Source organism: Gadus morhua, chromosome 10 (assembly GCF_902167405.1).
Source record: "Gadus morhua chromosome 10, gadMor3.0, whole genome shotgun sequence".
NCBI lineage: Eukaryota > Metazoa > Chordata > Actinopteri > Gadiformes > Gadidae > Gadus > Gadus morhua.
In genome coordinates this window covers 22,086,052-22,112,938 of record NC_044057.1, presented here as the reverse complement: position 1 = coordinate 22,112,938, position 26,887 = coordinate 22,086,052, and the positions used below count along the sequence as shown (strand labels likewise).

Sequence of the window (26,887 nt, the reverse complement as noted above, 5' to 3'; positions counted from 1 at the left end):
AGCCCTAAAAAATAAGTGATACAACGATTAGAAATGTATTTGGCAGAAACGTTTAAGTGATTAAACGGAATACTCGAACAATGTATTTGATTGTTTATCAAATGCAAATGCACTCTGTTCATCCAATCACCCATAACAGATGCTCAATTATCCCCATATTTCCATTTTGATTTGCCTTTTATAGTCTAATAAGAACATCTAGATTAAACTAAACAGCTTTCAATATTAGGCAGTAAAACGTAAGTGGTAAATCAACCGTTGTATAATAATAAAACATTATTATAATCCACCTGCACCATCCCCAGCATCACTAACTCAGTTATATATGGTGACTGTGTCTTTAAGAGAATGCACTTGCAGCCATTTTCTGCTCTTTGTGTGGGGTGGATTAGCTGATCTGCACCGCACGAAACCACAGCATCAATCGTACAAAAAAGGGCGAAAAGAAACCGTACTTAAACATTGGATCGCTGTCGTGAAGCACGACACTGTCCGCCTCGTAGTTGGCTGGACGGACATGCATTAACAGGTAGGTTTACAATGAGCTGGATATGCCGTTTCCATCGTAATGATGTGCTGGGAGCGCTTGTCGACAGGGAGCGGAGATGTGAGCTGTATAGTGATGATGGCTGGGGACCAATCGTTCACTGCCGCTGTTTGCTCTAGTATTTTCCCTCTATCTCTGTCATCGCAGTGCATTATTACCGCATGCATTCTTCAATGGTGTTGATTATTTGTCGTTTCAACGCAAGTATCGCCGCAGGCTATTCATTGGGCCGATGTGCGTTTATTCTAGGGCATGTATGGGATCCCGTTAGGCTACATCTTGGTGGCTAAGGTATAGTAGCTCGACTCAGAGATGGGTGGGGTGTGGAGATGAGAGCGTTCGCTGGTTACTGGTGGACTACTTCTCTACATTTACAGCTCTCCCAGATAAACGGTTCCCTCGAAGCTGTGCTGTTTTGTTTTTTTTACGGATCAAAAGAACATTTTAATTTCAAAATGCAACCATTCAATATTTAAGGTGATGGAAAAAAATACTATTTCTAGCTGCCGAATAGAACAAAATAATATCCTTACTTTACTCATATAAAAAACTATTGAAAATGAGGTTTAAACCATCACTATATATTAATTGAGTCGTTTCCAAATGATTATCATGGCAGACGATCTGCTGGGCCGCGACAGAGGCTCGCAAATGACAGGTTCACCTACTTCCGTCTCGTCTTCATTTACAGCATGTATGTTACCATTTATAAGAACACGGCTGCTGGTTTTGGTGCTGTACAATATTAATTCAGGCATTCCTTAGGCACCATTCAATGGAAGACGCGAATGTGTGAAATGTTGTGCGCCTCTACGGAATGATGTAATGGAGGTTTCCATCGTTATGCTGGCCAAGCACCTGCCAACAACGGTCTGTCGAGCCATTTTATACCCAATGCAAATGCTGAATTGCTTTAAATTTAATTCCAGCCAATTCAATTCAGTACAAAGTTTCAAGCGGGAATGCCATGGATTTGATCACACGATACAAGCTTCTATTCATATGATAGGTTATACAGGATTGATGTATATTGTGTCCTTTTAATATGAAGCCCACATTTTTTTCTTTTCGTAAATTCCTAGAATGATTGTTTTTTTGGTGTTTAAATGGGTTTATGGTGAGATGACCTCATCTGGGATCGTGGGAGAGCAGCAGTTTTATTGTGAGTGTGCCCGTTTTGTCATACATGGTCTGAATGACAACTATTCCCCAAGCACACATTCCTCGGCCACACACACACACACACACACACACACACACACACACACACACACACACACACACACACACACACACACACACACACACACACACACACACACACACACACACACACACACACACACACACACACACAGAGAGAGAGAGAGATCACTTGGTCTGTGTGTTCGGACCCTGTCTGTATTGACCAATCGGAGTGGATGTGAGTGAGATGATGATAGCCTATCGTAGAGATCGGCCTGCGGGGGATATCCCATTGAGTTGTGTGACCCAGACCTGACACACTTATTAGCCCTATAGTCTCTCTCTCTCTCTCTCTCTCTCTCTCTCTCTCTCTCTCTCTCTCTCTCTCTCTCTCTCTCTCTCTCTCTCTCTCTCTCTCTCTCTCTCTCTCTCTCTCTCTCTCTCTCTCTCTCTCTCTCTCTCTCTCTCTCTCTCTCTCTCTCTCTCTCTCTCTCTCTCTCTCTCTCTCTCTCTCTCTCTCTCTCCCTCCCTCCTATAGGCTCTAAACCTAACTTTTTACACAGATGAACGCACAGCCTTTTATTTAACATTTATTTATAAACAGAAACTCACTGAGGCATCACCTAGACTTTTCTTAAACAATGTATACTTCCTCTTTCTCTCTGAGTTGGTGTGACGTTTTTGGGTCAGATACCAGATCAACTAAAGTAGTGGTTTTCTGTTTAGTCTAGTTGTGTGGGATCAACACAGGCCTGTACAGAGAGTATAGGCACATGTCTTTGGGGCCAATATATGCATGGAGGAATGATCCGGAGAGAAAGGCAGTGTTGATAACCCACTGTGTCCGCCCCACTGTGGGAAAGTTTGCACAGAACACACAGCCGTGACTTCTGTCTCCTCTGTATTCCCAAAACACGACCACTGAGAAGAACGTTCAGCGGCACTGGGGGTATTTGTCCGCTCAACAAAACCCCCTTCTGTTGAACCGTGTCTCTAAAGCAAACTTCCTTGCTATGAGTACTGATGGCACCACCGAATTGAATACAAGAACAATCGTATTACAGAGAAGCTAAACATAATTGTGACACAGTTAGGTAAATAGCATTTCTGGGTGGCCAATTTTTTTTCAGTTACATGCAGTCTTTTCTTGATGAATTTAGGCTTAGTTGCTTTAAAAACGTGGTACACTGAGTAAACTATGCTATGAATTAATGATAACTTCCCTCCTTCTTTTTCATTGTCACAAATGAAAAATGTTTATGTCCTGTACATGTGAAATGATTGAACAGGAAACCCCCACCTAGGCTGTCTTTTCATACACATGGACACGCATGCATGCACACATAGGGTTGAATTCAATTAGGATATTCTGTGTCCCACGTTGACACTGTTAGCTGGCTGTTAAAGTAGTTTCTGGTTTAGCACACAACACCTGGGCTTAGTATCGTGTCTCATTTTATCTAACCACGTTATGTGCCTAAACAGACACAGGTTGTTATGAGCTGACTTCAGTCTGACTGACTCACCACGTCCAAACGGAATCTCTCACTCACTCACTCACTCACTCACTCACTCACTCACTCAGCTGGTGCTAGCCAAATTTATCTTACTATATAGACATAAGGCTAACCAGTGTTGAATCAAAGATGCAGTACATAGTTCAATAGAGGCACATGATCCAGGAGGTTTTGGGTTAGTGGTGTTCTGTGTCCGTTTTTCTTTTGGTATACTCTCTTAATAGGACCTCCTCCTCATTAACAACACTCTCTTTTGTGAAGACATTTAGCAGAAAGGGGGCATTGTTTGCCAAGGCCTCTGGGGACTGGATTGTCTTTATAAAGTTTACAGTCTGCGGATGCAGACGCAGCTCAAGACGAGCTCAGTAAAGAGGAAATGAATCAGAATACCACACAGACCAAAGCAATGTGCTTCAACCGTTTGGGAGGTCATAACTGTTACACCCTTTTTGCTGAACAACTTTATGTTGTGCATGATGTTTCGAAATTGATGGAAAAGATCATTAATGGTGTGTTACTCAAGTCTAAAGGACATCTTCTCAATATCTGAGGTCGGCAGTGCCTCACTATCTGATGCCCGCAGAATCTTTGGCTGTATAAAAAATGACCGCTTTAATCTGTTGCCATAGTAACGCCCATTGTCATGCTGTTCTGGCATCTCTCCTTCTCTACTATCTTTCTCTGTGTGTGACTTTCTCTCTCGTTCTCTTTTCTCCCTCCTCCCGCTCCTTCTCTCCCGTTCTCCCTGTGTCTGCCAGACGGGGGTGCAGTGTGAGTGACCCCTTGTTACCATGACGACCCACGTGACCTTGGAGGATGCCCTGTCCAACGTGGACCTGCTGGAGGAGCTGCCCCTCCCCGACCAGCAGCCATGCATCGAGCCCCCTCCCTCCTCCATCATGTACCAGGTACACACACACACACACAGACACAGACACAGACACACACAGACACACACACACATTAACTTCTTCATTTGTTGGCACCCTAACAAATTGGTCACACTCCTTTTTTCGCTGCCTTCGATCTGTGTATTTTAATTTGAAAAGAGGAACTGACTTGAGATAAATTATGAAAAAAAAATTCTACTGCCAGTGCTTTGTCATCTCTTTGCACTCCCCCCCTCCTATATCAAATATCTGCTGGTAATTAGGTAACACATTTCTGTATATTACCTAATAGCACATACTGCTATTTTTTTTCTGGTGATCTGTCATCCATAATTGTGTGTGTGTTTTTAATCGCATCCTCTTATCTTCAATAGCGCTAGTGCTGTGGTGCAATTTCATTGAAACTATGCACACCAATCCTCTTTTTTATTGATGTGTCTAAACTGGAACTTAATTGGGTTGTGCTTCCAATGAGAGTACTGACACCAGCGCTTCATACAGCCATACTAAAACTTCCAGCACTGCTCAAAACCTTCATTACCGCCAATCATATTCCATGCACACATACAGAAACACAAACACAAACATAAACGCACACTTGTGGCCATGCAGTCAGCATTTAGAAAGTAATTGTTATATCATGCACCTTGTTCTCTATTCTTTTGCAGGCCAATTTTGACACCAACTTTGAGGACAGGAATGCCTTTGTGACTGGCATTGCCCGCTACATAGAGCAAGCCACAGTCCACTCCAGCATGGTAAGTACCCATTTTTCATTCTGGAAAAGCCTCTGTCTCATTCTGGGTAAACAAACATTGGGTTAGCTCATACACTCAAATAAAGCTTTGGTATTCATGGGATTAGTTGTCATTTGGTCATTTTCATTTCTGGCCACACACACACACACACACACACACACACACACACACACACACACACACACACACACACACACACACACACACACACACACACACACACACACACACACACACACACACACACACACACACACACAGACACTCGCCCATGCACACTATGGTGAATCGGAAGGGGCAGTGGACTGTTGGACAGCTCTTCCCTCTGTCAGGATGAGTGGAGGGTGTGATGTGACTACAGAGAGAAGAGAAGGAGAAGTGGGGGCTTTATTTCAGGAAGTCCCCAGCAGGTACATCTGAGGACCTTCTGTCTTTAGCCTACGATGACTGGGGAATTATCCTACTCTATATCTGACTGATGCACCACTTTTTCCAAACTGAACATTATATATATATAGATGGATGGATAGACACACCTCTCAATCAAGTGTACAAAAAAAAAGCATACTATATTTCCTAATTGAGCCCTTAGTAGGAAAGAGGAACTACATCGAGGCATGACGTTTCTTTTTAAGTGTTTCTTTAATATGTGTTTTGAAATGTGTTTTGAAAGTGTTATGCAACCTTAGTATAAGAACTATGAACCTTTGCAACCCACTCAGCCAAGCCAAGCCACAACTATTTGGCCTCAGAAATGACTATTCGGCGTCTAGTGACTGAAGAATGACTAAATCACGATAGAAATACAACACTATTAACGCTCAGGAGGGATGAAAGGTCCGATGCCCACACAAGCACAGTTCGGGACGGGTTAAAACACGGGAGGCCTACGGCAGAGAAAAAGAAGACAGCTGATTTTACAAAACATTGGTATTCTCAACCACACAGTAATTCGAAAGAGTGATACGGTCTATCTTGTGTGATTGTATTATCCTTTATGATACAAAAAGCAAGTTACAATGATGACTATTGATAATGTTATTGATTACGGCACCGAGTGAAGATCCCCCAGCCTCATCTGGGTCTAGGAACATTAGGTTTCTGCGTGGACAGTGGTCGATAAATCAGTGACTGTCCTCCACATGCGTTATGCTAACAGGAGCACGGGAGACATTTTTGTAGTTTATGGCAATACCCTCCGAATGTAATAATGGCCAGCACAAGGACAGAGGAGCCGGCAGGAGCTAAACCTATACAACGTCTAACTAACTTACTAACTTGCCTTTCAGACTTCAGCCACCGTTTTTCAAGCAACCAATCAGATCAAGACCAGGAAACTCTTGCTTTATTATTATTGTTGTATTGTTTGGGTGTGTTTATAGTCTTTACAGACCTATTCTTTTATTTGATGTTAATTTTTCATTAAAAATATTGTAAAGGGAGGATTTTAAAGGATACTATAGCTAAAGTACCACCGATACTTTTTCATGTTAGATCAGACATTCATTTTAGGGCATTGACAAGGAACAGCGCTACCATGGTGAGCCGACCCTGGGCTTACCATGTTAATAACAAACCTTTCTCAGGAAGGTCAGGTTGTGGGAGAGGGTGTTGTTATGAGGCTAGCTCTGCTCATTCACCTACATTCAGAGGTCCACATGCCCTGTAGGTTTGACCAGTAAATTATGGATCATCCTTTGAACATGCATCGCTGCGTCTCCTGAAGCTCACTGCAGCACTCTCCTCTCTGCTGCAATCTCTACCCGCTTAGACCCTGATCCCGTCCACTGCCGGCTTCTTCTCAATGACCCGCCAAACTTCTCTGTATAATATTACCATTGGCGTGTGTGTGTGTGTGTGTGTGTGTGTGTGTGTGTGTGTGTGTGTGTGTGTGTGTGTGTGTGTGTGTGTGTGTGTGTGTGTGTGTGTGTGTGTGTGTGTGTGTGTGTGTGTGTGTGTGTGTGTGTGCGCACATCATACAGAATGAGATGCTGGAGGAAGGCCATGAGTATGCCGTGATGCTCTACACCTGGAGAAGCTGTTCCAGAGCCATACCCCAGGTAACACACGCGCACATACACACGTACTCATAACAATACCAGGAAGTATCGTTCTCACGTAAACAACCTCATGAAACCTGAAACAGACCACTTCAGCCTTCTGATTGTCCCATCTGTGTGACATCTGAAGTTACATACAAAGGTTAACCTTTTCAATAGACATTCAATAGTAATGAGGAGAGACGAAACAATCAAATGACAAATGGTTTTAAGCATTAAGCACATGCATAGTCCATCGGTCTATCGAAAGATAATTGTGTTGAAGCATTATTAATGTATTGCCGATTACAAAAAAGGTTTCTTACACTGACAGTGAATCAAATAAATACTAAAACTCACCTATTAACTCATTAAAGCTCCCTTCACAAATGCAGGCTTACCCTGCAATGTTCCAGTAGATTTCCTGTATGGGGTTATGTGTGAATGGGAACAGGGATCAATATTTCAGGATATCTGCACCGGCAATTTGCTTGCTCAAGGGGTAGCCACATTTCCAGAACGCTGCCTATACGGCTGTATGGCGAATTAGGCAGTCACATGCTGATTGGGGTACGAAAAGGGTTATTTCGTCTGACGTAATACTCTTAAACGTTGAGCGAGCCAACCAATCACAAGACTCCGCTAAGGACATACATAAATTCGGTGGCTGTTTTTTTTAATGAGCCATTAGGGCTTTCATTACTTATTTCATTAATGCCCCCCTGCTGGACTTTCTTGGCCCATTTTCCCGACATGCTATGTCATGTTTGGGGTGCAAGACGTAGATCTTCCTGAACAGAGCTGCATGTGAGAATATGGTGCCTGCAATTATATCCCAGTTTATCTATCGGGAACTATGTGAAAGTGCTTAACAAAATGCATATTTTACCCGTGTTAATGTCCAGCTGCTTAATGGTGACCTCTTGTGGTCCTTAGGTGAAATGCAACGAGCAGCCGAACCGAGTGGAGATCTATGAGAAGACGGTGGAGGTGCTGGAGCCAGAAGTGACCAAGCTCATGAAGTTCATGTACTTCCAGGTAACAACTCTGCAACTAGATCATGTGTGCCTCATTTAAGAGTTTAATAATTGATGTACTAATTCATATCTTGACTGGACTTCATACTGTTAGGACATAAAAACATTGAGTTAGTAAACTCAGGCATACACACTCATGCACGCATCTTATACAAAAAATGTTAAAGATGAATGAATCTAATATAATTTAATTCAGTCAATTAATCAATTTGATTAAACTATCTATAATGTACCGGAGTTTCCACAAAATGCCCGTAATAACAAAGCCCAACCTGTACGACCATCCGCAGCGGAAGGCCATCGAGCGTTTCTGCAGCGAGGTGAAGCGCCTGTGCCACGCAGAGCGCAGGAAGGACTTTGTGTCTGAGGCCTACCTGCTGACGCTGGGCAAGTTCATCAACATGTTCGCCGTCCTCGACGAGCTAAAGAACATGAAGTGCAGCGTCAAGAACGACCACTCCGCCTACAAAAGGTAGGGTTAAGACCCGACTGTCTGATCAGCGGTAGTGTTTACGGGGTCAAATCTGGGAACAACCCATCGTTTCTAGGCAGTCTAACTACAGGGATCCTAAGGCAAGAGGCCTAAGCCCGACCTTGAATGATGCCTTTATTTATTTGACTATTTAGCACCATTTTTATCCAGTGTGACATGCAGTAAATACTATGAAGTATGACGGAATATAATTCTCTATGCTAAATTACCAAATAAAATAAAGGACTTCTATTCTGAAAAATAGCTAAAACTTAATTGAAAGAATAGTCTTCTTACTAATTGCTAAAAACGAACATTGTCCCTCTATTATTTTTCCCTCCCTCTGCCGTGTTCAGAGCAGCCCAGTTCCTGAGGAAGATGGCCGACCCTCAGTCCATCCAGGAGTCTCAGAACCTCTCCATGTTTCTGGCCAACCACAACCGCATCACTCAGGTGTGTTTAAGGTGTTGTGTGTAGAAGTTAGTGGCAGCTTGTGGAAAAATAATTCCACGAGAAAATAATTCAAAAGTCCACGAGAAAATAATTCAAAAGTGTCTAATCCAATGAAAATACTAATCATTGTGTCGGAGAAGGGGCCTGGGGCAATCTGCAAGGTGCCACTCAATTCTGCACTAGTCCTATTAAGAATAACCAGAGATACAAGACAGATAATATAGGCTTCCATTTTATTGTTGGCTGTACTGATTTGTTACAAAAACTCTTTGAATTATTTATAGTAGTCTTACAAACAGAGGTACTTTATGCAAAGAAATCAATCTGAAATTCCCTACAGTTATTGTCTTATCAGCAACCTTTCTATCTGCATATGCCTTTGTTTGGAAACAGTATTTCAATGTTAACCTGAGGTTTCTTGCATGTTTCCGCACAGTGCCTGCACCAACAGCTGGAAGTGATTCCTGGCTACGAGGAGTTGTTGGCGGACATTGTCAACATCAGTGTGGATTATTATGAGAACAAGATGTACCTCACCCCCAGCGAGAAGCACATGCTGCTCAAGGTAAGCTCAACCCACACCCTGCATTGTTAATCAAAGCAAGAGACAAAATACAAGCTCTGTTAGCTGTGTGCTAATTTGGCTTATATTTGTGTGTGTGTGTGTGTGTGTGTGTGTGTGTGTGTGTGTGTGTGTGTGTGCGTGTGCGTGTGTGTGTCAGGTGATGGGCTTTGGTCTCTATTTGATGGACGGAAATGTGAGCAACATCTACAAACTCGACGCCAAAAAGAGGATCAACCTGAGCAAGATCGACAAGTTCTTTAAGGTGAGGTCGCTCGATGACACTTTCTCTCTGAACCCCTGCCAGGAGGGAGGCTTTTGTGGGAACCGTTCCCCCCCTGATTCCCCCTCTTCTTCCAAGCTCCAGGTGGTGCCGCTGTTTGGAGACATGCAGATAGAGCTGTCTCGTTACATTGAGACCAGCGCCCACTACGAAGAGAACAAGTCAAAGTAAGATCTCACACCCGACACACCTTACTACCACAGTCCTCGAATTGAGGTGTTCAAGATGAGATGAACTGGGAACACTTTGCGATGAGGGTGCATTCGTTAACCAGTTGATTACCATAATTGAATTCATTTTTACCGTTATTACATAGCATTAGAATTGGGGTCAGGGTTAGGGGAAGGGTTGGAGTTCGGGGTTTAGAGTGAGAGTCAGGCTTACTGGGTTAGGGTTAGTAATTAAGGTATAAAATAGCTCCTTAATTAACATGGATCTCATTAGTAAACAGAAAAGAACATTGATTAATGAATACTAGACGCATTAGTTAACTGGACTTCGCGGAGGCTCAAACCTCGTCGGGCATTATCCCTGACATAATTCCCACTCTACTGAACTGCATTATTATAGCAATTTATTCTCTTTTTTATTCGTTCAACTCATTTCGATGGATTCATTTTGATGTATTCTCCCCCCCCCCCCACCCACCACCAGGTGGACCTGCACCCAGAGCAGCGTCTCCCCGCAGTACAACCTGTGCGAGCAGATGGTGCAGATCCGAGAGGACCACATCCGCTTCATCTCGGAGCTGGCCCGCTACAGCAACAGCGAGGTGGTGACGGGCTCGGGCCTGGACAGCCAGAAGTCGGACGAGGAGTACCGGGAGCTGTTCGACCTGGCCCTCAGGGGCCTTCAGCTGCTCTCCAAGTGGAGCACGCACGTCATGGAAGTGGTGGGTGGAGCCCTGGAGTCGTGAGGGGGTGGGGCGTGTGGCTTTAGAGGTGGAGCGGGTGGGGCTGGTAACCGGAAGGTTGCTAGTTCGAGTGTCGAGGTGTCCCTGAGCAGGGCACCTACTTCTAACTGCTCCCGACGAGCTGGCTGTCGCCTTGCAAGGTTGACACCACCGTCGGTGTGTTTATGTTAGGGCTTTGACTCCGAACTTCGTTGTTCGAATATAATTAAAATATCAAAAAATTAATCAAAATTCGAACGAATATTAGGCAGCCCTTAATATTCGAACCTGTTATGGGCAGGCCAAGAGGGAGAGACGTCGGAGAACCCGACGCAGTCTATAATATTGTAATGACCACGGAAGAGGCAGTGAATGAAGTATTGATTAGACAGAGATTTATTGGAAACCTAATAAACCGTTGGAACACGGAAGACCGGTAACCATGGCAACGCCGGTAAACAAACCAAGCCCAATCCGGGTCTTACTGAAGGCATTTAATGGTCAAAATATTATTAATAGATATTCAAATATATATTCTAATATTAATAAACAAACAAACTTCGAATATGATTTTTGGGCAAAAGTCAAAGCCCTAGTTTATGTGTGCATGAGTGGGTGAATGTTAGGCAATATTTTAAGCACTTTGAGTGGCCGCTGGTTAGAAAAGTGCTATATAAGTGCAGTCCATTTACTATGAGCTGTGTGTGTGTTGTGTTCGAGGGGCACGGCGTGTTATGCAATGCTATTTTGAGAAGAAAGGATGATTTGAAGACTCAGACTTGTGTTGGTAACTCCAAATGCCATTAGAACACGACAACAACTGACCTCGTTGGCTGCAGTATTTCCGCTAACCTTTATAGTGACAGTCATTCATTCATGAGTTTGCCCGGTTCCAACGCCTCATTGTGGTGTACTGGTGTTACATATGTCAGCCTGAAGATATGGGAACTGAGTGTGGTCAAAGGTTGTGGTAGTTAGCTCACTGTTCCTGTTTTGTGGTCTCTTGTGTGATCTCTACAAATGTACAAACTTTTGAATGCATTCATCCGGAAATCACTCTGCTCGATATGGTCCTTAGTTTAGTACAGAGAGAAACCGCACAGCAGGTTGGAAATGGGATGCCCCACCTCAGGCTGGTGTTTAACTGAAAGTCAGGAACACATCCCTGAAGCTCTTTTCAGTCTTCACCATTGCCCCCTTGTTTCTGCTGATCCTTTAACATGTTGTCCTCCTCGCCCCCTCCTCCCAGTACTCGTGGAAGCTGGTCCACCCGACGGATAAGTTCTGCAACAAAGACTGTCCCGGCACTGCGGAGGAGTACGAGCGGGCCACGCGCTACAACTACACCAGCGAGGAGAAGTTTGCCCTGGTGGAGGTCATCGCCATGATCAAGGGCCTGCAGGTAACACAGGGAAACCAAGCTATCTCTTGATGTTGATGGAGGACACAACGATTTTGGTGTGTTCTCCGCTCTAGATACGGTCGTTCTCTCTGTGTCCAAAAAAGTGATTTAATTCGGATTGATCAGGAAGTCTAAACCGCACTTACTCCTTAATGAACTGTACCTGAATTCACTGTAAGTCGCTTTGCATTAAAAGGGTCTGCTGAACGACTAAATGGTGAACGTGATCGATTTTAAAGAAGAATTGCTGCGGCGCGATGAAGTCACTGATCCCGCTTGGGGTTGTGGCGGGTTTGTTCAGGTTCTGATGGGCCGCATGGAGTCTGTGTTCAACCAGGCCATCAGGAACACCATCTACGCAGCGCTGCAGGACTTCGCTCAGATGACCCTCAGGGAGCCCCTTCGCCAGGCTGTGCGCAAGAAGAAGAACGTCCTCATCAGGTAAATCGGATCACCCTGAGGAGGTGAACACTGTGAACACGGCAAAAAATCTGTAATACTTCTGAATTGTTATTGCTGTATCTTCTGCTGTGACACCCATTTGTATTGTCTGGGATTGATGAAGTACCTCTTATCTAATCTACCTTTGCTCTATGGCAAGCGACGGGCACAAAAACACTCTGTATCCCTTAGATAGACGTAGAAGGCAAGATAGTCTAGTGGTCAGGGTGATTGATTTCCAGCGGAAATATTCTGTGTTTGATCCCCGTGTGTGCGGTTTACCTTTTGGCATCCCTGATCTTGATGCACATACCCCTACCTGCTCTCTAATGACATGAGTCTCCAATTTCATGTGTCGGAAAAGATCTGAGGTAAAGTAGCACTAGTAGTCGGTGGCTATCGTCCTCCCTTCCACCCACTATCAGCCGGCCTCGGGCCCAAGCCAGACACCCTAACCAGGGACGTCCACGGATGGATCAGTGTGTGAATTGTGTAAAGTCACCGCAATCGTGCACTACAGGCTGATGCATTATATTCCTGTGTGGGCGACAGCGTTCTGCAGGCCATCCGCAAGACCATCTGCGACTGGGAGGGGGCACGGGAGCCCCCCAACGACCCCTGTCTGAGGGGCGAGAAGGACCCCAAAGGAGGGTTCGACATCAAGGTTCCCCGCAGAGCCGTGGGACCCTCTAGCACCCAGGTATGACCCCCCCCTCTCCTCTTTAACCCCCTTAGATGAGGCACAATGTCCATCGCAAGTATTTGAGATTGTGGAACCATTGGCTCTATTTCAATATTTGGTATGGTCTATAGTAGGGGTAGGAAATTGTAGTGGCTAGAGTGGATGACTCTCAGCCAAAGGTACTGGGTTCGATTCCACATATCCATAGTCTACCGGTAGGCCTCCTTTAGCAATATGCCTAATAATCCAGGCCTGCTCATCAACGTCTCCTGTTCCAAAGCAATGACCCAATATTCATATTAATTCAAACAAAACTGGAAATCTTTGAGATTACTGAGACCGTTGATTGCAGCCCAGTCTTTTATACGCGTGCCCTGTCCGTCTCCCCAGCTGTACATGGTGCGCACAATGCTGGAGTCCCTCATAGCGGACAAGAGCGGCTCCAAGAAGACCCTGCGCAGCAGTCTGGATGGGCCCATCGTGCTCGCCATCGAGGACTTCCACAAGCACTCCTTCTTCTTCACCCACCTGCTCAACTTCAGCGGTGAGCAGCAGACCACTGCAGGCGCATACACCGACTCAAACACACACACACCCCACCCATAGCGCGTACAAGTCAGGGTTGAGTGTCTTGCTCAGGGACACATCAACACTCAGCTGAGAGGAGCTGGGAATCGAACTAGCAACCTTTCGGTTACAAGGCAACCGCTCTACCTCCTGAGCTAAGCCGACCCTGCGGCTTAGCTCAGATAGCGGTGGTGGTGGAGCCCGGCCATGACTCGTGGTGCTCTGCGGTCTCCCCCCCCCCAGAGGCCCTGCAGCACTGCTGCGACCTGTCCCAGCTGTGGTTCCGGGAGTTCTTCCTGGAGCTGACCATGGGCCGCAGGATCCAGTTCCCCATCGAGATGTCCATGCCCTGGATCCTCACCGACCACATCCTGGAGACCAAGGAGCCCTCCATGATGGAGTAAGGCGCCCCCCCGCGCTGCTATCGATGGGTTTATTGTGTCGTGGTGAAAGCATTTGTGAAGCTTTATTTAGGTCACGACTATAAATGTCTTATTTTGAAGAGCAACCTTGCCAACACACGCATAAAAAAAAAAATTGTGTTGTGATGAAAACTTTTGTGAAGCTTTATTTAAGTCTTGCTAAGGTTAAAAATGTCTTATTTTCAAGAGAATCCTGGCCAACACAAATGCATAAAAATATCTATATACATCAAGGTTACAAACAATGACAGCATGAAAATGTCAAACATTCAGTCAGTTGAAATTCAAGTGTGATTATGACTGGACAAAAGTGCTTCTGTACCACATATACTCTTTGCTTTGCTATTGCTACTGTATTGTATACACTGTTAACCAGAGCTGTTGTGTCTGCTGCAGGTACGTGCTGTATCCTCTCGACCTGTACAACGACAGCGGTTATTACGCTCTGACAAAGTTCAAGAAGCAGTTTCTTTACGATGAAATCGAGGCTGAGGTAAGACTGGTGTCATCTTAATTAAATGTATGATTATGTATGCTAGGATGATAAAACAAATGTAATTCCGACGAACGTTTGTGTTTACCTTCGCCATCCTCAAACGCTTTTGCCCTTGTTTTCAGGTCAACCTTTGTTTCGATCAGTTTGTCTACAAGTTAGCAGATCAGATTTTCGCCTATTACAAAGCGATGGCAGGCAGGTGAGAGGACTACGTGTGCTACGTTTTGATCAAAACACCGCCGTGATTCAATACGCCATATCTATAAAATCAACCCCTCCAAGCACTTTTCATTCTCTGTCTTCCTCAGCGTTCTGCTGGACAAGCGTTTCCGAGCCGAGTGTAAAAACTACGGCGTGATCATCCCCTACCCACCGTCCAACCGCTACGAGACGCTGCTCAAGCAGAGACACGTGCAGGTAAGTCCATCTTTCCATCGCATTCCACATCACAAGTATGGATCTGTTATCTATATTGACCTGTTCAGGCTACACATACAGTAGAGTGTACAGGACAGCAGTGTTGTGATCAGGGTGTCGATTCCAAGCCGAAAGGAACTGGGTTCGATCCCCAATATCCGCAGTCTAACCTGCAGCGGTCCTTGGGAGTGATTCCCCAACCCCTACCTGCTCCACACTGTACTGTACGACACTTTAAATAATTTTAAACTTTTATAATAGAGATATTGCGTTAAATTCTTATGGGTATTTGACTACGTTATTGTTTTTGCTGGGCTAACAGCTAGTTTAAGCCTCGAAAATGTTGACAAATTTATAAAATAAATGTGCATGTTTAAATATCAAAGCAGGAAAATATGACTAGGAGTATGAAATGGAGCTTGGCAGAGCTTCTCCTTCAGTGTTTAGTTCGTCTCTCTGACATCGTCGCTCTCCTGTGTTACAGCTGCTGGGTCGCTCCATCGACTTGAACCGCCTGATCACCCAGAGGATCTCGGCGGCAATGTACAAGTCCCTGGACCAGGCCATCAGCCGCTTCGAGAGCGAGGACCTCACCTCCATCGTGGTGAGGAAGCTCTGCAGGGAACAACATGCACCGTCTCTCCGTGCTCATGCCAACACCGCACACACAAAGAAGACCTCGACCAAACCACCAACCCAAGGGTTCCTTTGGAAAAACATCTATAAATCCTCAATGTTTACTCCTTGTGGTCTAAAGTAGCCGCTGGTGAACTCCTTACTGCCACCTAGCGATACACATGGGGGAATGCAATATGTAGGTAAAACCAGCTTCTTGAAGAAGGTGTGTACTATGGCCGGGTTTGATAAAACAATGGTCCTTTTGTTTAAAGAGTCTTATAATAAAAGGCGTTTGACTCCCAGCTAATAGGCACTTGGTTTAATCCCATTTATCCACCTGTATCTATGCTCACAAACCACATTAAATGAAACATTCATACATTCATTCAACGTGACTTGGGATAAAAGTGTCTCCTTAAAAAACAAAATCACAATGAAATGAGTTATTGCGATTTCTAAACGGTGGATGAATTCCCGTGGGTGTCCAGGAGTTGGAGTGGCTGCTGGAGATCAACCGGCTGACCCACCGGCTGCTGTCCAAGCACCTGACGCTGGACAGCTTCGACGCCATGTTCCGCGAGGCCAACCACAACGTGTCGGCGCCGTACGGCCGCATCACGCTCCACGTCTTCTGGGAGCTCAACTTCGACTTCCTGCCCAACTACTGCTACAACGGCTCCACCAACCGGTGAGTCCGTTTGCGTTTTCCAAAGCGTGTGATGTTTTGGAAAACGTTTTTCTTCCTGTTTTAAATGTTGCGCTGATCTTTTTATACCTTTCTGTTTTTACCCAGCTTCGTGCGCACAGCGATACCTTTCACCCAGGAGCCGCAGAGAGACAAACCAGCCAATGTGCAGCCTTACTACCTGTATGGATCTAAGGTAAGGGCAGGAGTTCAGCAGTTCAGTTCTTCTGTCACTCAAACCGCCCTAGCGGGATAACTTGGTGTTATCCGAACTAAATGATAAAACTTTTTTCTTTCTTTCTTTCTTCTTTTTCTTCTCTCCCCCCACCCAGCCCCTGAACATTGCCTACTCCCACATATACAGCTCTTACAGGAACTTTGTCGGCCCACCTCACTTCAAGACCATCTGCCGTCTCCTTGGTTACCAAGGCATCGCCGTGGTGATGGAGGAGCTGCTGAAGATTGTCAAGAGCCTGGTACATTTGGCTCTGTCATTTTTGATTGGTCATTCAATGTTCTGATTGGACATTCGCTTTACTGTTCAGTGTTCTGATTGGACATTCTCCTCACTGTTTATTGTTCTGATTCGTCATTGTCCTTCCTGTTTGGCAGCTGCAAGGCACCATCTTGCAGTACGTGAAGACACTGATTGAAGTCATGCCCAAGATATGCCGTCTGCCTCGCCACGAGTATGGCTCCCCAGGTGAGCATAGAATGACCCCACAAACCAACCCCAGTGGCCATACGTTTTTTCCTTAGGTCTGGAAGATTGGTATTTGAAGTACCTATTTATTTTACTGCCTTTTTGTGTGGCAAGGTATGGATCAACAGATCTTAATCAGGTTTAACCCGGACAGGAGTCCTTGTTGTTGGAACACAACACTATAAACGCATCTTAAAGAACAAAAAGCTTGAAGGCTTGGCGACACCAAATCGCTGTCACCTATTTGACGTGTGGGAAGCCCCGCCCACTCTCCATCGGCTGCTTGTGGGAGTTTACCACTTTTTCGATTGAAGAGCTAAAAACCAGGAAATTAATTCCAGGTCAGCATGGTCCCCCAGCACTCACTGAACGTCGATTATCCATTATCTCATTTGCATAAAGTGAACTTAAATTTGACTTGTGTCCCGCCCCTTTAACGCGCCGTGATCCCCCGCACAACCACACGCTAGCCTTCCCACAATCCCTTGCACTGCATAAGCACGCGTCCAATACAAAGTGAATGGGAGGCGAATTTAATTAGAAATCGAATACTCTTATCTACTTCCTAGAAGCGCACGCCTCATTCTGTCTGTGAGGTATTATCCTTTACTTGGCTCTGTGGTCCATTCGGTCGTTCTGCGGATTAGAAGCCAGTCAGGTTAGGTAATGTGTAGATTACCTGTGTGTTATATACACCATGGGCTCTACCTTCTTTAGTGTGATCTGTGACCCTGTATCCTGGAATTCCCTGAATCATGGTCAGAATGTGGGTCAGCGCCTCTGAATGGACATTAATATAGGAGACGTATTTTATAAACATATAACGTGTGTTGTATTTTTGCTACGTGCTCTGACACCCTAAGGTACAATCCTGGTGTGAGATGTGTTTTGCGTTGGGCATTCAGCTGCAGTTAAGTCATATCCAAAGTCAAGCAAAAAAAACTTTGCTGGCTTATGTTACAAAATGTATTTGTTTTATTAGCAACAGGTTGGTTTAACTCGAGAAATCTCCCACAAGCATTCTTACGAGAATATTGTGTTTCCACTTTTGCCAAAGATTGTTCAAATCTGTGATACTTATGCATGCATTTAAACTCCCAACATGGTTTTTCAAAACCAAAAAAACACATATGAGGACAATATTTGAACAACCTCAAACAGATTAAGGTCATCCCAGTACTTAGGTAAGGGATAATGTATAGCCGGTGCATAAGCCGGCTGAACCAAGACAGTTCATTTCACAATAATGACATGGCTACTTAAGAAATAAATCAATAATTTGACACAAAATATAATTATACAAAAATGATTTTATTGCATCCGCTTTAATAGAAAAGTCGGAACGGTAGATACCACTGTCGGAAATAGTGTCCAAGCAAGTCTGTTATTCATGGCAGCTTTCTGGATGTCAGATGACGGGTGAAAGCCCCAATTGGCCAATCAGAAACGAGTATTCAACAAAGCTGCGTGATAGAGAGCGATTCAAGCCAGGTTGTTATATCACGAAACAAAATCTATAAATAAATCAATAGATTCAGTGCAGTCCCTACTCACAACTCTCTGGTTCCTTCCTCGCTGTTCAGGAATCCTGGAGTTCTTCCACCACCAGCTAAAGGACATCATCGAGTATGCTGAGCTCAAGACGGATGTCTTCCAGAGCCTGAGGGAAGTGGGGAACGCCATCCTCTTCTGCCTGCTCATCGAACAAGCTCTGGTCAGCCACGCGTCCATCTGTCGCTCCATCAATCTCTCTATTTCTATCATCTGTTCATCTCTTTTTATTCATAGCTATCATCTGTCTATCTCTCTATTAGGGGTGGGTATTGCCAAAGAAGTCACAATTCAATTCGTATCACAATTCACATGCCACAATGCGATTCTATCACGATGCATCGCGATACTTGAATTATTGCAATGCATTGCGATGCATTGCGAATTTTCACTGAACACTGTTAAAAAAAAATTAAGCCATTACCAGTGGCTGACTGGCTGTGTATGATCTGGATAGTGTGTTCAATTGATAACTCAAAGCAACTCAATTCATACATAGCTGTATTTATTGAAACGACTATTACTGGATACACTGACAAGAAGTGCTAAGGATCTATAAAACTTAAAATAACAAAATAAGGATAATCATTGCCGTTTACATGGCCTCAGTGGTCCTTTAAACCAATGAAATGAAAACATTCGAACATTTCCCCTTTTGGAAGTAGCTGCCATTATAACAACAATATCATTTCATAAACATAAGAGGACAAACTGATGCCACAAAAAGTGAATAGCCTTTATAAAACTAAAAATAAAAAAAAAAAAAATAAAAAAATTAATTATTCATTTTTTTTAATTAATAATCGATTCTTGGCGTCAACAATCGATGCAGCAGATCGCGAAAATTAGAATCGCGATGCATCGTCATGACGATTATTTGGCACACCCCTACTCTATTGGTATCATCTGTTCATCAATATTCTATCTAGTGTCTGTCTCTATTTCTATCCTCTGACCTCTGTTTATCTCTTTCTATTTATAGATCTCATCTGTCTATTTCTCTATTTCTTTCATCTGTTTATCGCTATTCTATCTAGTATATGTCTCTCTATTTCTATCAGTCATCCATCTATTTCTCTATCTATCAGTCTCTCTCTTTATTTTATCTATCATCTGTCTATCTATTTATCTTTTTTTCTGTCTGTCATCTGTCTATCTCTATTTATATATAGCATTCTTTTTCTTATTTTTTTACTTTATCGTACATTTCTGCCTCTATTTCATTGAAAAAGTTAAACTTACTGTATAGCATTCGATGTTGCTTTATATTGATTGGGCTAATCGTAAGCGAGGCTGCCATTGGGCAGTTTTCTGATTATTTGTGATTGGCAGGTTAAAACCTGAGTGCATGGACAAGGCCTGTGTGATGAATCACATTTCTAAAATGGCCGATTATTGTTTCTTACAGAAGCCTATGTCGGGTTGGCCTGGTACCTGTATATTAAATGTATTTTATTCTGAAATGCAACTCTATTTTTCATTACATGCTGGCAACTACCACAGGTGGTAAGAATTTAGGTTTTGTCGTCTGTAACAAAATAACACAACTTCTTTGTTTTTCATTTAAATCTTGTGGTTTGGTTTGCTGTTTTCTCAGTTTTGACTCCCTTTTTTTACTTTGGCACAAAATGTTCACTTTCAAACCACCATGGAAGCAAAAGGACTAAATAAGTACATGCATTAATGAGAAAGAAGATATGAACCTAATATACAATATTTTCAAATATTCAACATAAACAAAGTAAGGTTAAGTTAAGATTAAGTACGAGACCCATCATTCTTAGGCTTCCATGGCAAAAAGCAATGGTAAAGGAATGATTGGTTTATTGATTCTTACCTTGCTTAACTTATCATATTGTACTTCCATTCTGGGTGCCTGTATTGCCTGCTCCACTTAAAAAAACTAATCAAACATCACTTTATCTATCACTTCTGGTGAATGCATCCACAATGCGTGTGTGTGAGTGTGTGTGTTTGTGTGTGTGTGTGTGTGTGTGTGTGTGCGTGTGCGTGTGCATGTGCATGTGTTTTCAATCATCATTGCATGGCCTTCAACATTTAACCAGTTATATTCTCGTAGTTTAAATCCAGTATTTGGGTTTATCTACAAATTGTTCCTTCTCTTATGTGCATTCATAACTAACCCCCACATGACCTCATACGAGCATAGACGATAACAAACACATTGATTCACACGCTACAGAGAACTAGCATTAGTTCTGAATTAAGCTCACCTCTTGACCCACCGCATCACACGATTAACAAGAAATAACTTGTTCACACTGTCGCACACCATGATCAATAACGGCATATCAAATAGTAGTGTATGAAAACCACCCATACTGCTGTACGACCCATTATGGACACTGTTAAACCCCTCAGTGCTGTCAAGTGAGTGACAAACTGGAGTTGTAACATGACCAACGCTGCCTTGTGATAGGCTCACAGACACATCATTCATTCACATATTTACTCCACATCCGTTAAAAGCTAGACATGGGGTGGAGTGGGCGTTTCACTTTTTGGAACCATCCATTTAGAATGGACATGTTTTTGAACACAGCTCTTTCTGTTGGAATGATTGTTTGATTAGTGAACGAAGATACAGCATGAGACTTTTTCCCCCTCCAACTACCATGCATGCTCCGTCCGTCCGCACTGGTCGAACTCCATGGTTAAAAATGACCCACTCTGTGTCTGTGTTTGTGTGTGTGTGTGTGTGTGCGTGTGTGTGTTCTTGCCCTGTTTTTATTTGATCCCCAGTCCCAGGAGGAGGTGTGTGATCTGCTTCACGCTGCCCCCTTCCAGAACATTCTGCCCAGGGTCTATATCAAAGGTATTTAAAGGTTTCGCAAAAAAAAGACCAATTAAGGGATGAACCTCGGGATTACCCAGTTCCTGGAAATGCTGTAGTGTATCTGAAGAGCTGAGGCTGATGGCCTGTGTGTGTGTGTGTGTGTGTGTGTGTGTGTGTGTGTGTGTGTGTGTGTGTGTGTGTGTGTACTTCCTGCAGAGGGCGAGCGCCTGGAAGTGAGGATGAAGAGGTTGGAAGCCAAGTACGCTCCTCTTCATCTTGTTCCTCTAATTGAGAGGTTGGGAACCCCACAGGTAAGTTTCCGCAACCCCGCACTCTTCTGCAACCCTTTTCTCTGTTCAAAGAAAGGGTCGGTTTTTTTTCGGCAGCGTAACCGCAAAGCCAGCAGCAGTTGGACATGATTAAATTCTTCAAAGGGCTCGACTGATTTAGCTATTCTTTCAAGTTCAAGGGAAAGTTCAACATGGGCAAATACTTATAGAAGACCGAACAGCAAGGCTGCTTGGTCCCCTGTTGTTTCTGTAAAGTTTTTTTTTTTTTCTAAAAATTCTTTAAAAGTCATACTGCAGCCTATATCGTAAGTCGAAGACTTTTGAAATTTGCAGGTATGGTTACCAATAAGCCCCACTACCCATATCCCAAATTTACGTACTGATACTGCACCCAAAGGTGGTGCTATTGTAAAAAAACATGAAATAGTTTATTTCTCCTCAGCAGATTGACCTGGCCTCAAAATTCTTTCAGAATATTAATCTCTAGAATCAGATGCATTTATAGAACCCTGGGTCTTGGATGCCCTAAAAATGTTTACTTTTCTCGCAATTTCATATCAAAGCTAAACATGATAAAAAGTTTCACAGGCTACAAAAATTGGCTAACCCAAAATTTGATGTTGATGTTGTGTGCTTATCAATCGACATTTTCACGAATTGAATGAGGCTTCACGCAGTTCAGGAATGTCAGTGGCTCAACGGGATAATGCCGCGTATTTGCGATCCTTAGGTTGAGTGTTCGAATCCTAATTAGAGCATTATGAACAAGCCGAACATGACATTCTGTCATTGCCACTCATTTAAGAAACACAACATTGAACAGCACCTGACATTCATCAGGCATTCAACATTTCGGCTCATTAGTTTCCAAGAATTGGACTGCCAAGACACAGTATGGCATTAGAGGAACTTCTTCATTAACCATTTTTCATTCATAATTAACTCTGTCATATTTATATTTCTTCCGTTAGTGTTCTTGTCTACAAATGTTTAATTTCCTCAGAATTTCAAAGATTTTTCAGGTATATGCTTTGAAGAAAGCCCTTATTTCTCTTGAGAAATGTGTGCTTTGAGTTTCCTGGATGTTGTGTGCTTATCAAGACATTTTGACCATATGGATGAGGTTGCAGTTCAGGTTTATAAGTGGAACATCTTTCCTTAAATATGACAATTATGTTCTATTTATATCTTCCATTAGTTTGTTCTTGACTCTTAATTTTGCTCGGACCCCGGAAATCACCGCTTGCGGTTATATTTATTATTACTTTTTATTATTATACTTGTATTATATTAAAGGTGCTGTATGTAAGATAAAAGCTATAATTTGAGTGCAATTTCTAAGAAATGGCATTGTCATCCATCAGCTATTAGTGAGTGAAATGCACTGTGAGAATATCGGTTTCGAATTTGCTGCGCCTTCCTCTGTGTGAGCCAATTAAATTATTCTGCGGCCCCCTGCTTATTTCTGACCTATCACTGATTGGTCAGTGGGTTCTTTTCACACATGGTGAGGCTGTGTTGGTTTGCTTATTGTGTTGCTTTCCTCCTCCACAGCAAATTGCCATTGCTCGCGAGGGTGACCTGCTGACCAAAGAGCGCCTGTGCTGCGGCCTGTCCATGTTCGAGGTCATCCTGACGCGCATCCGCAGCTTCCTGCAAGACGCCGTGTGGCGTGGCCCGCCGCCCACCAACGGGGTGATGCACGTGGACGAGTGCATGGAGTTCCACCGCCTGTGGAGCGCCATGCAGTTCGTCTACTGCATCCCCGTGGGCACGCACGAGTTCACGGCAGAGTAAGTGTGTGTGTGTGTGTGTGTGTGTGTGTGTGTGTGTGTGTGTGTGTGTGTGTGTGTGTGTGTGTGTGTGTGTGTGTGTGTGTGTGTGTGTGTGTGTGTGTGTGTGTGTGTGTGTGTGTGTGTGTGTGTGTGTGTGATCGTACACATTCGTGTGTTTGTGTGCACGTGTGTGTGTGTGTGTGTGTGTGATCGTACACATTCGTGTGTTTGTGTGCACGTGTGTGTGTGTGTGTGTGTGATAGTGCAAATGCGTGTGGTTTGTGTGTGTGCGTGCATTACTATGTTGGATCAATATTTCTTTACCTTGTTAATGCAGGGCACCAGCATAGCGCAAAGTTCCAGTCTCCTCCCTGCCTTCCATTATATCTTTCTTTTGCCTTTGTTAATTCCTCCTCTCTCCTCTCTCCCCTCTTCCCTGTGACCTTCCAGGCAGTGCTTCGGGGACGGGCTGAACTGGGCCGGATGCTCCATCATCGTGCTGCTGGGACAGCAGCGTCGCTTCGACCTCTTTGACTTCTGCTACCACCTGCTTAAGGTGCAGAGGCAGGACGGCAAGGACGAGATCATCAAAAACGTGGTGAGTGTTATACTGTATTCATTGTCCCACAAACACAGACACACACACAGACACTCACACATACACAAACCCTGACACTCCAACAGACGCAAACTCACAAACAGGAGCACAAACACGCACACAGACAGACACACGCACACTTCTTGATCAGATGGAAATTTGAGAATGTCCAAAATATGTATTTTTTTTTTTATATAAAGAAAACAGAACCGCACGATTACATTTTCTTTGTAAAACAATTTTGTCAATGCCTATCTGTAGTTGTGACCTAAACGGTGCCTTGCTTCCTCGCTTGGTTCCCAGCCGCTGAAGAAGATGGCGGACCGCATCAGGAAGTACCAGATCCTCAACAATGAGATCTTCGCCATCCTCAACAAGTACATGAAGGCTGTGGAGACAGACAGCTCCACCGTCGAACACGTCCGCTGCTTTCAGCCGCCTATACACCAGTCTCTGGCCACGACCTGCTGAAAGAACCCCGAGCACCCCCCCCCCGCAGATGCTAAGTAACACACCCACACATAACTCCCCACAGCTGGGACAGAGATTCTGCCTCTCCTTGGTTCCTCGACTAGAGCTGTTATAGATTCACCACCCAAGAGCACTCATGTACATTTCTCCCAACATACCAATTTCAAGTTCTCTAGATGCCTGTATTTGTCTTTTCAGAGATAATTTCCGGAGAATTTACGCATCTCTGACTTCTTCCATCAGGCATTGCGTGTCTGTGGCTCTGCCTAATGGGCATAGACTGGATTACTACCACAGGTGCAAAGTGTAATGCTCATCTTTTTTTTTTTTTTCTCGTTTTTACTTTTATATCCATGTGGCTAATTCACACTCATGCATGCCTTCTTCTATTACTTTAGCCTTTACTTTTACTGGGGATTGGATCGATGGCATAAAAATGCAACGGGTGGTTACATTTTGGAAACAGGTGTGGGTTGTTTTGTTTCCGCTTAGCTGCAGTCACGAGTATCCCCACTGTCAAATCCAGTGGGAAAGTTTTGGTTTACAGTCAAGCCTCAAATAAGTGAATGAAAACATTTTTTTTTTTATAGCTTACAATACAACAAATAACATTGACATTCCAACACGGTGCTCTGATGCGTTATATCTCAGCTGCTATGAGTACTTCTACAGGGCACCACATTGTTGATTGTGACTAAATCTGGATTAATTCCAACAATGGAGGATCATGAGGCTACATGGTCATTTCAGTAGGCCATCTTCATGATGCATTGTTTATAATTATAAATATTTAAAGCTCTTCTAATAGCACACCTCCCCTCCTGGTTTCAAATGGCTTTTTATTTATTTTACGTTTTGATTGTCTGGCCTCCTGGTATATTTTATTCAATACCACTTACACTGTAAATGTCACTGTTGAATCATTGGTTATTGAGCTAAGTGGAGTGTTGTAACTGTCCTTGTTTTTTAATTAAGAATAATAATTTAATCAACATCCTTTTGCATACTTGTCTCTACTACTGACTGGAAACCTCAATTTTAGTTCTCTTTATTTTGTTATTTGTTCAGAAAAAGTTGTTTTATATTATGTACATGGATACATTGATATTGTTTAACCATTTTGAAGAAAAAAAAGTGGAATCTGGACAGATGTATTTTCCAGATTAACGGAAGAAAAATAATAATAAAAAAAAGTAAACAAATGAAGCAAACGTTAGAACATGCCTCTACGTTGTGTAAGACAATGCTGTACTAGGTTAATCAATTGTGAGTGTGAATGGATGTGGTGGCCTAACACAAAGAATTAAAAAAATAATCCCAACTGTCAATTCAAAAAAGATTGAAAATTCAGTTGAGATTGAAGGGACATTTTCCTAAATATATTCAGTATTTACTATTGTTGGAATTTGCTTTAGGTTAAGCAGTGTTAAAATATGCAATATGCAAAATGTTCCATGTCCCTTTTTATTTTTTTCATTTGAAAAAAGTGAAGAAATTCGAATAAGAATCCTCATTCAAAATCAGCCCTGTGGTTTTTCTTATTTTCTGCTCCATTTGAATGGAGGCTTTTGTCAAATCACTGGTACTTTATTGTATTTATCCACACTTCATACATTTATTCCTAATTTAAGGGTTGATCTAATCTGGGGGGAAAATGGAGGTTCGTCATCAAATTTTAGCATGGCAAGTGTAAGTTATTGTCATCAATTGCACCATTTGTGACATAATATTTTGTTTATGATATTGTTGTACAAGTGAACATGTTTTGAAATACAAAAAGGAGAAAATATATGATGTACAACAAATGTCCTACAAAGGATTTAAAATGATGTTGTATTTACATGAAATAAAAATATCTAACTGAAAAGTCGGTGTGTGTGTGTGTGTGTGTGTGTGTGTGTGTGTGTGTGTGTGTGTGTGTGTGTGTGTGTGTGTGTGTGTGTGTGTGTGTGTGTGTGTGTGTGTGTGTGTGTGTGTGTGTGTGTGTGTGGTAGAGCCCGTTTGAGAGCTTTCTAGTTCGCACTCGTGCGTGCCTGTACATTTTAACACATAACATATCTACACAGCCCGATTGATTTCCCTTCACAGCCCATATTTAAAAGTTACGATGTGCTGCTGATATTGTTACCAGGTAACTGGGCTTATGTAGTACATTATTATACTTCTCTATTGCATTTGTAAATAATACAATATACTGTTAATTTTTTCCAAATTATGGTGGGTTATGAGATCGTTATGTTGTGAATGGTACAAGTTTAGTAACATTGACAAACGGGAAGTCTCTGTATTATGTTTATTTAGGACAGGTCTCTGGTGCCACAGCTCGGTCTCATTGGT

The 26,887-nt window shown here is 43.2% G+C and overlaps 1 protein-coding gene across 2 annotated transcripts; it reads left to right on the top strand.

Moving 5' to 3' along the window:
- Positions 1-339: 339 nt before the first annotated feature.
- Positions 340-26,417, top strand: cyfip2 (cytoplasmic FMR1 interacting protein 2). 2 transcript variants are annotated; one of them, XM_030367919.1, is made up of 30 exons: positions 340-529; positions 4,008-4,157; positions 4,808-4,897; positions 6,880-6,957; positions 7,873-7,974; positions 8,264-8,445; positions 8,802-8,898; positions 9,335-9,463; positions 9,621-9,725; positions 9,828-9,910; positions 10,398-10,635; positions 11,885-12,037; positions 12,339-12,478; positions 13,031-13,178; positions 13,551-13,704; positions 13,971-14,127; positions 14,546-14,642; positions 14,768-14,844; positions 14,954-15,062; positions 15,547-15,666; positions 16,169-16,368; positions 16,474-16,561; positions 16,698-16,841; positions 16,978-17,068; positions 18,652-18,784; positions 21,382-21,455; positions 21,633-21,727; positions 23,261-23,499; positions 23,932-24,079; positions 24,383-26,417. In XM_030367919.1, the coding sequence occupies exons 2-30, from the start codon at positions 4,041-4,043 to the stop codon at positions 24,548-24,550; spliced, it is 3,756 nt and encodes a 1,251-aa protein (XP_030223779.1). In that variant the 5' UTR covers positions 340-529; positions 4,008-4,040; the 3' UTR covers positions 24,551-26,417. The 2 variants fall into 2 exon arrangements, with proteins under 2 accessions (XP_030223779.1, XP_030223778.1); XM_030367918.1 differs by having other exon boundaries at positions 9,822-9,910; positions 18,652-18,782; positions 21,383-21,455.
- The last annotated feature ends 470 nt before the right edge of the window (positions 26,418-26,887 follow it).

What these genes read in the sequence shown, in the direction of transcription:
- cyfip2 (XM_030367918.1), top strand. Translation starts at nt 4,041, where the DNA reads ATGACGACCCACGTGACCTTGGAGGATGCCCTGTCCAACGTGGACCTG. An exon ending in AAGAAGAACGTCCTCATCAG is followed by an intron (nt 12,479 to 13,030) that starts GTAAATCGGATC and finishes TGTGGGCGACAG; the next exon opens with CGTTCTGCAGGCCATCCGCA. An exon ending in TGCTCATCGAACAAGCTCTG is followed by an intron (nt 18,783 to 21,382) that starts GTCAGCCACGCG and finishes TTTGATCCCCAG; the next exon opens with TCCCAGGAGGAGGTGTGTGA.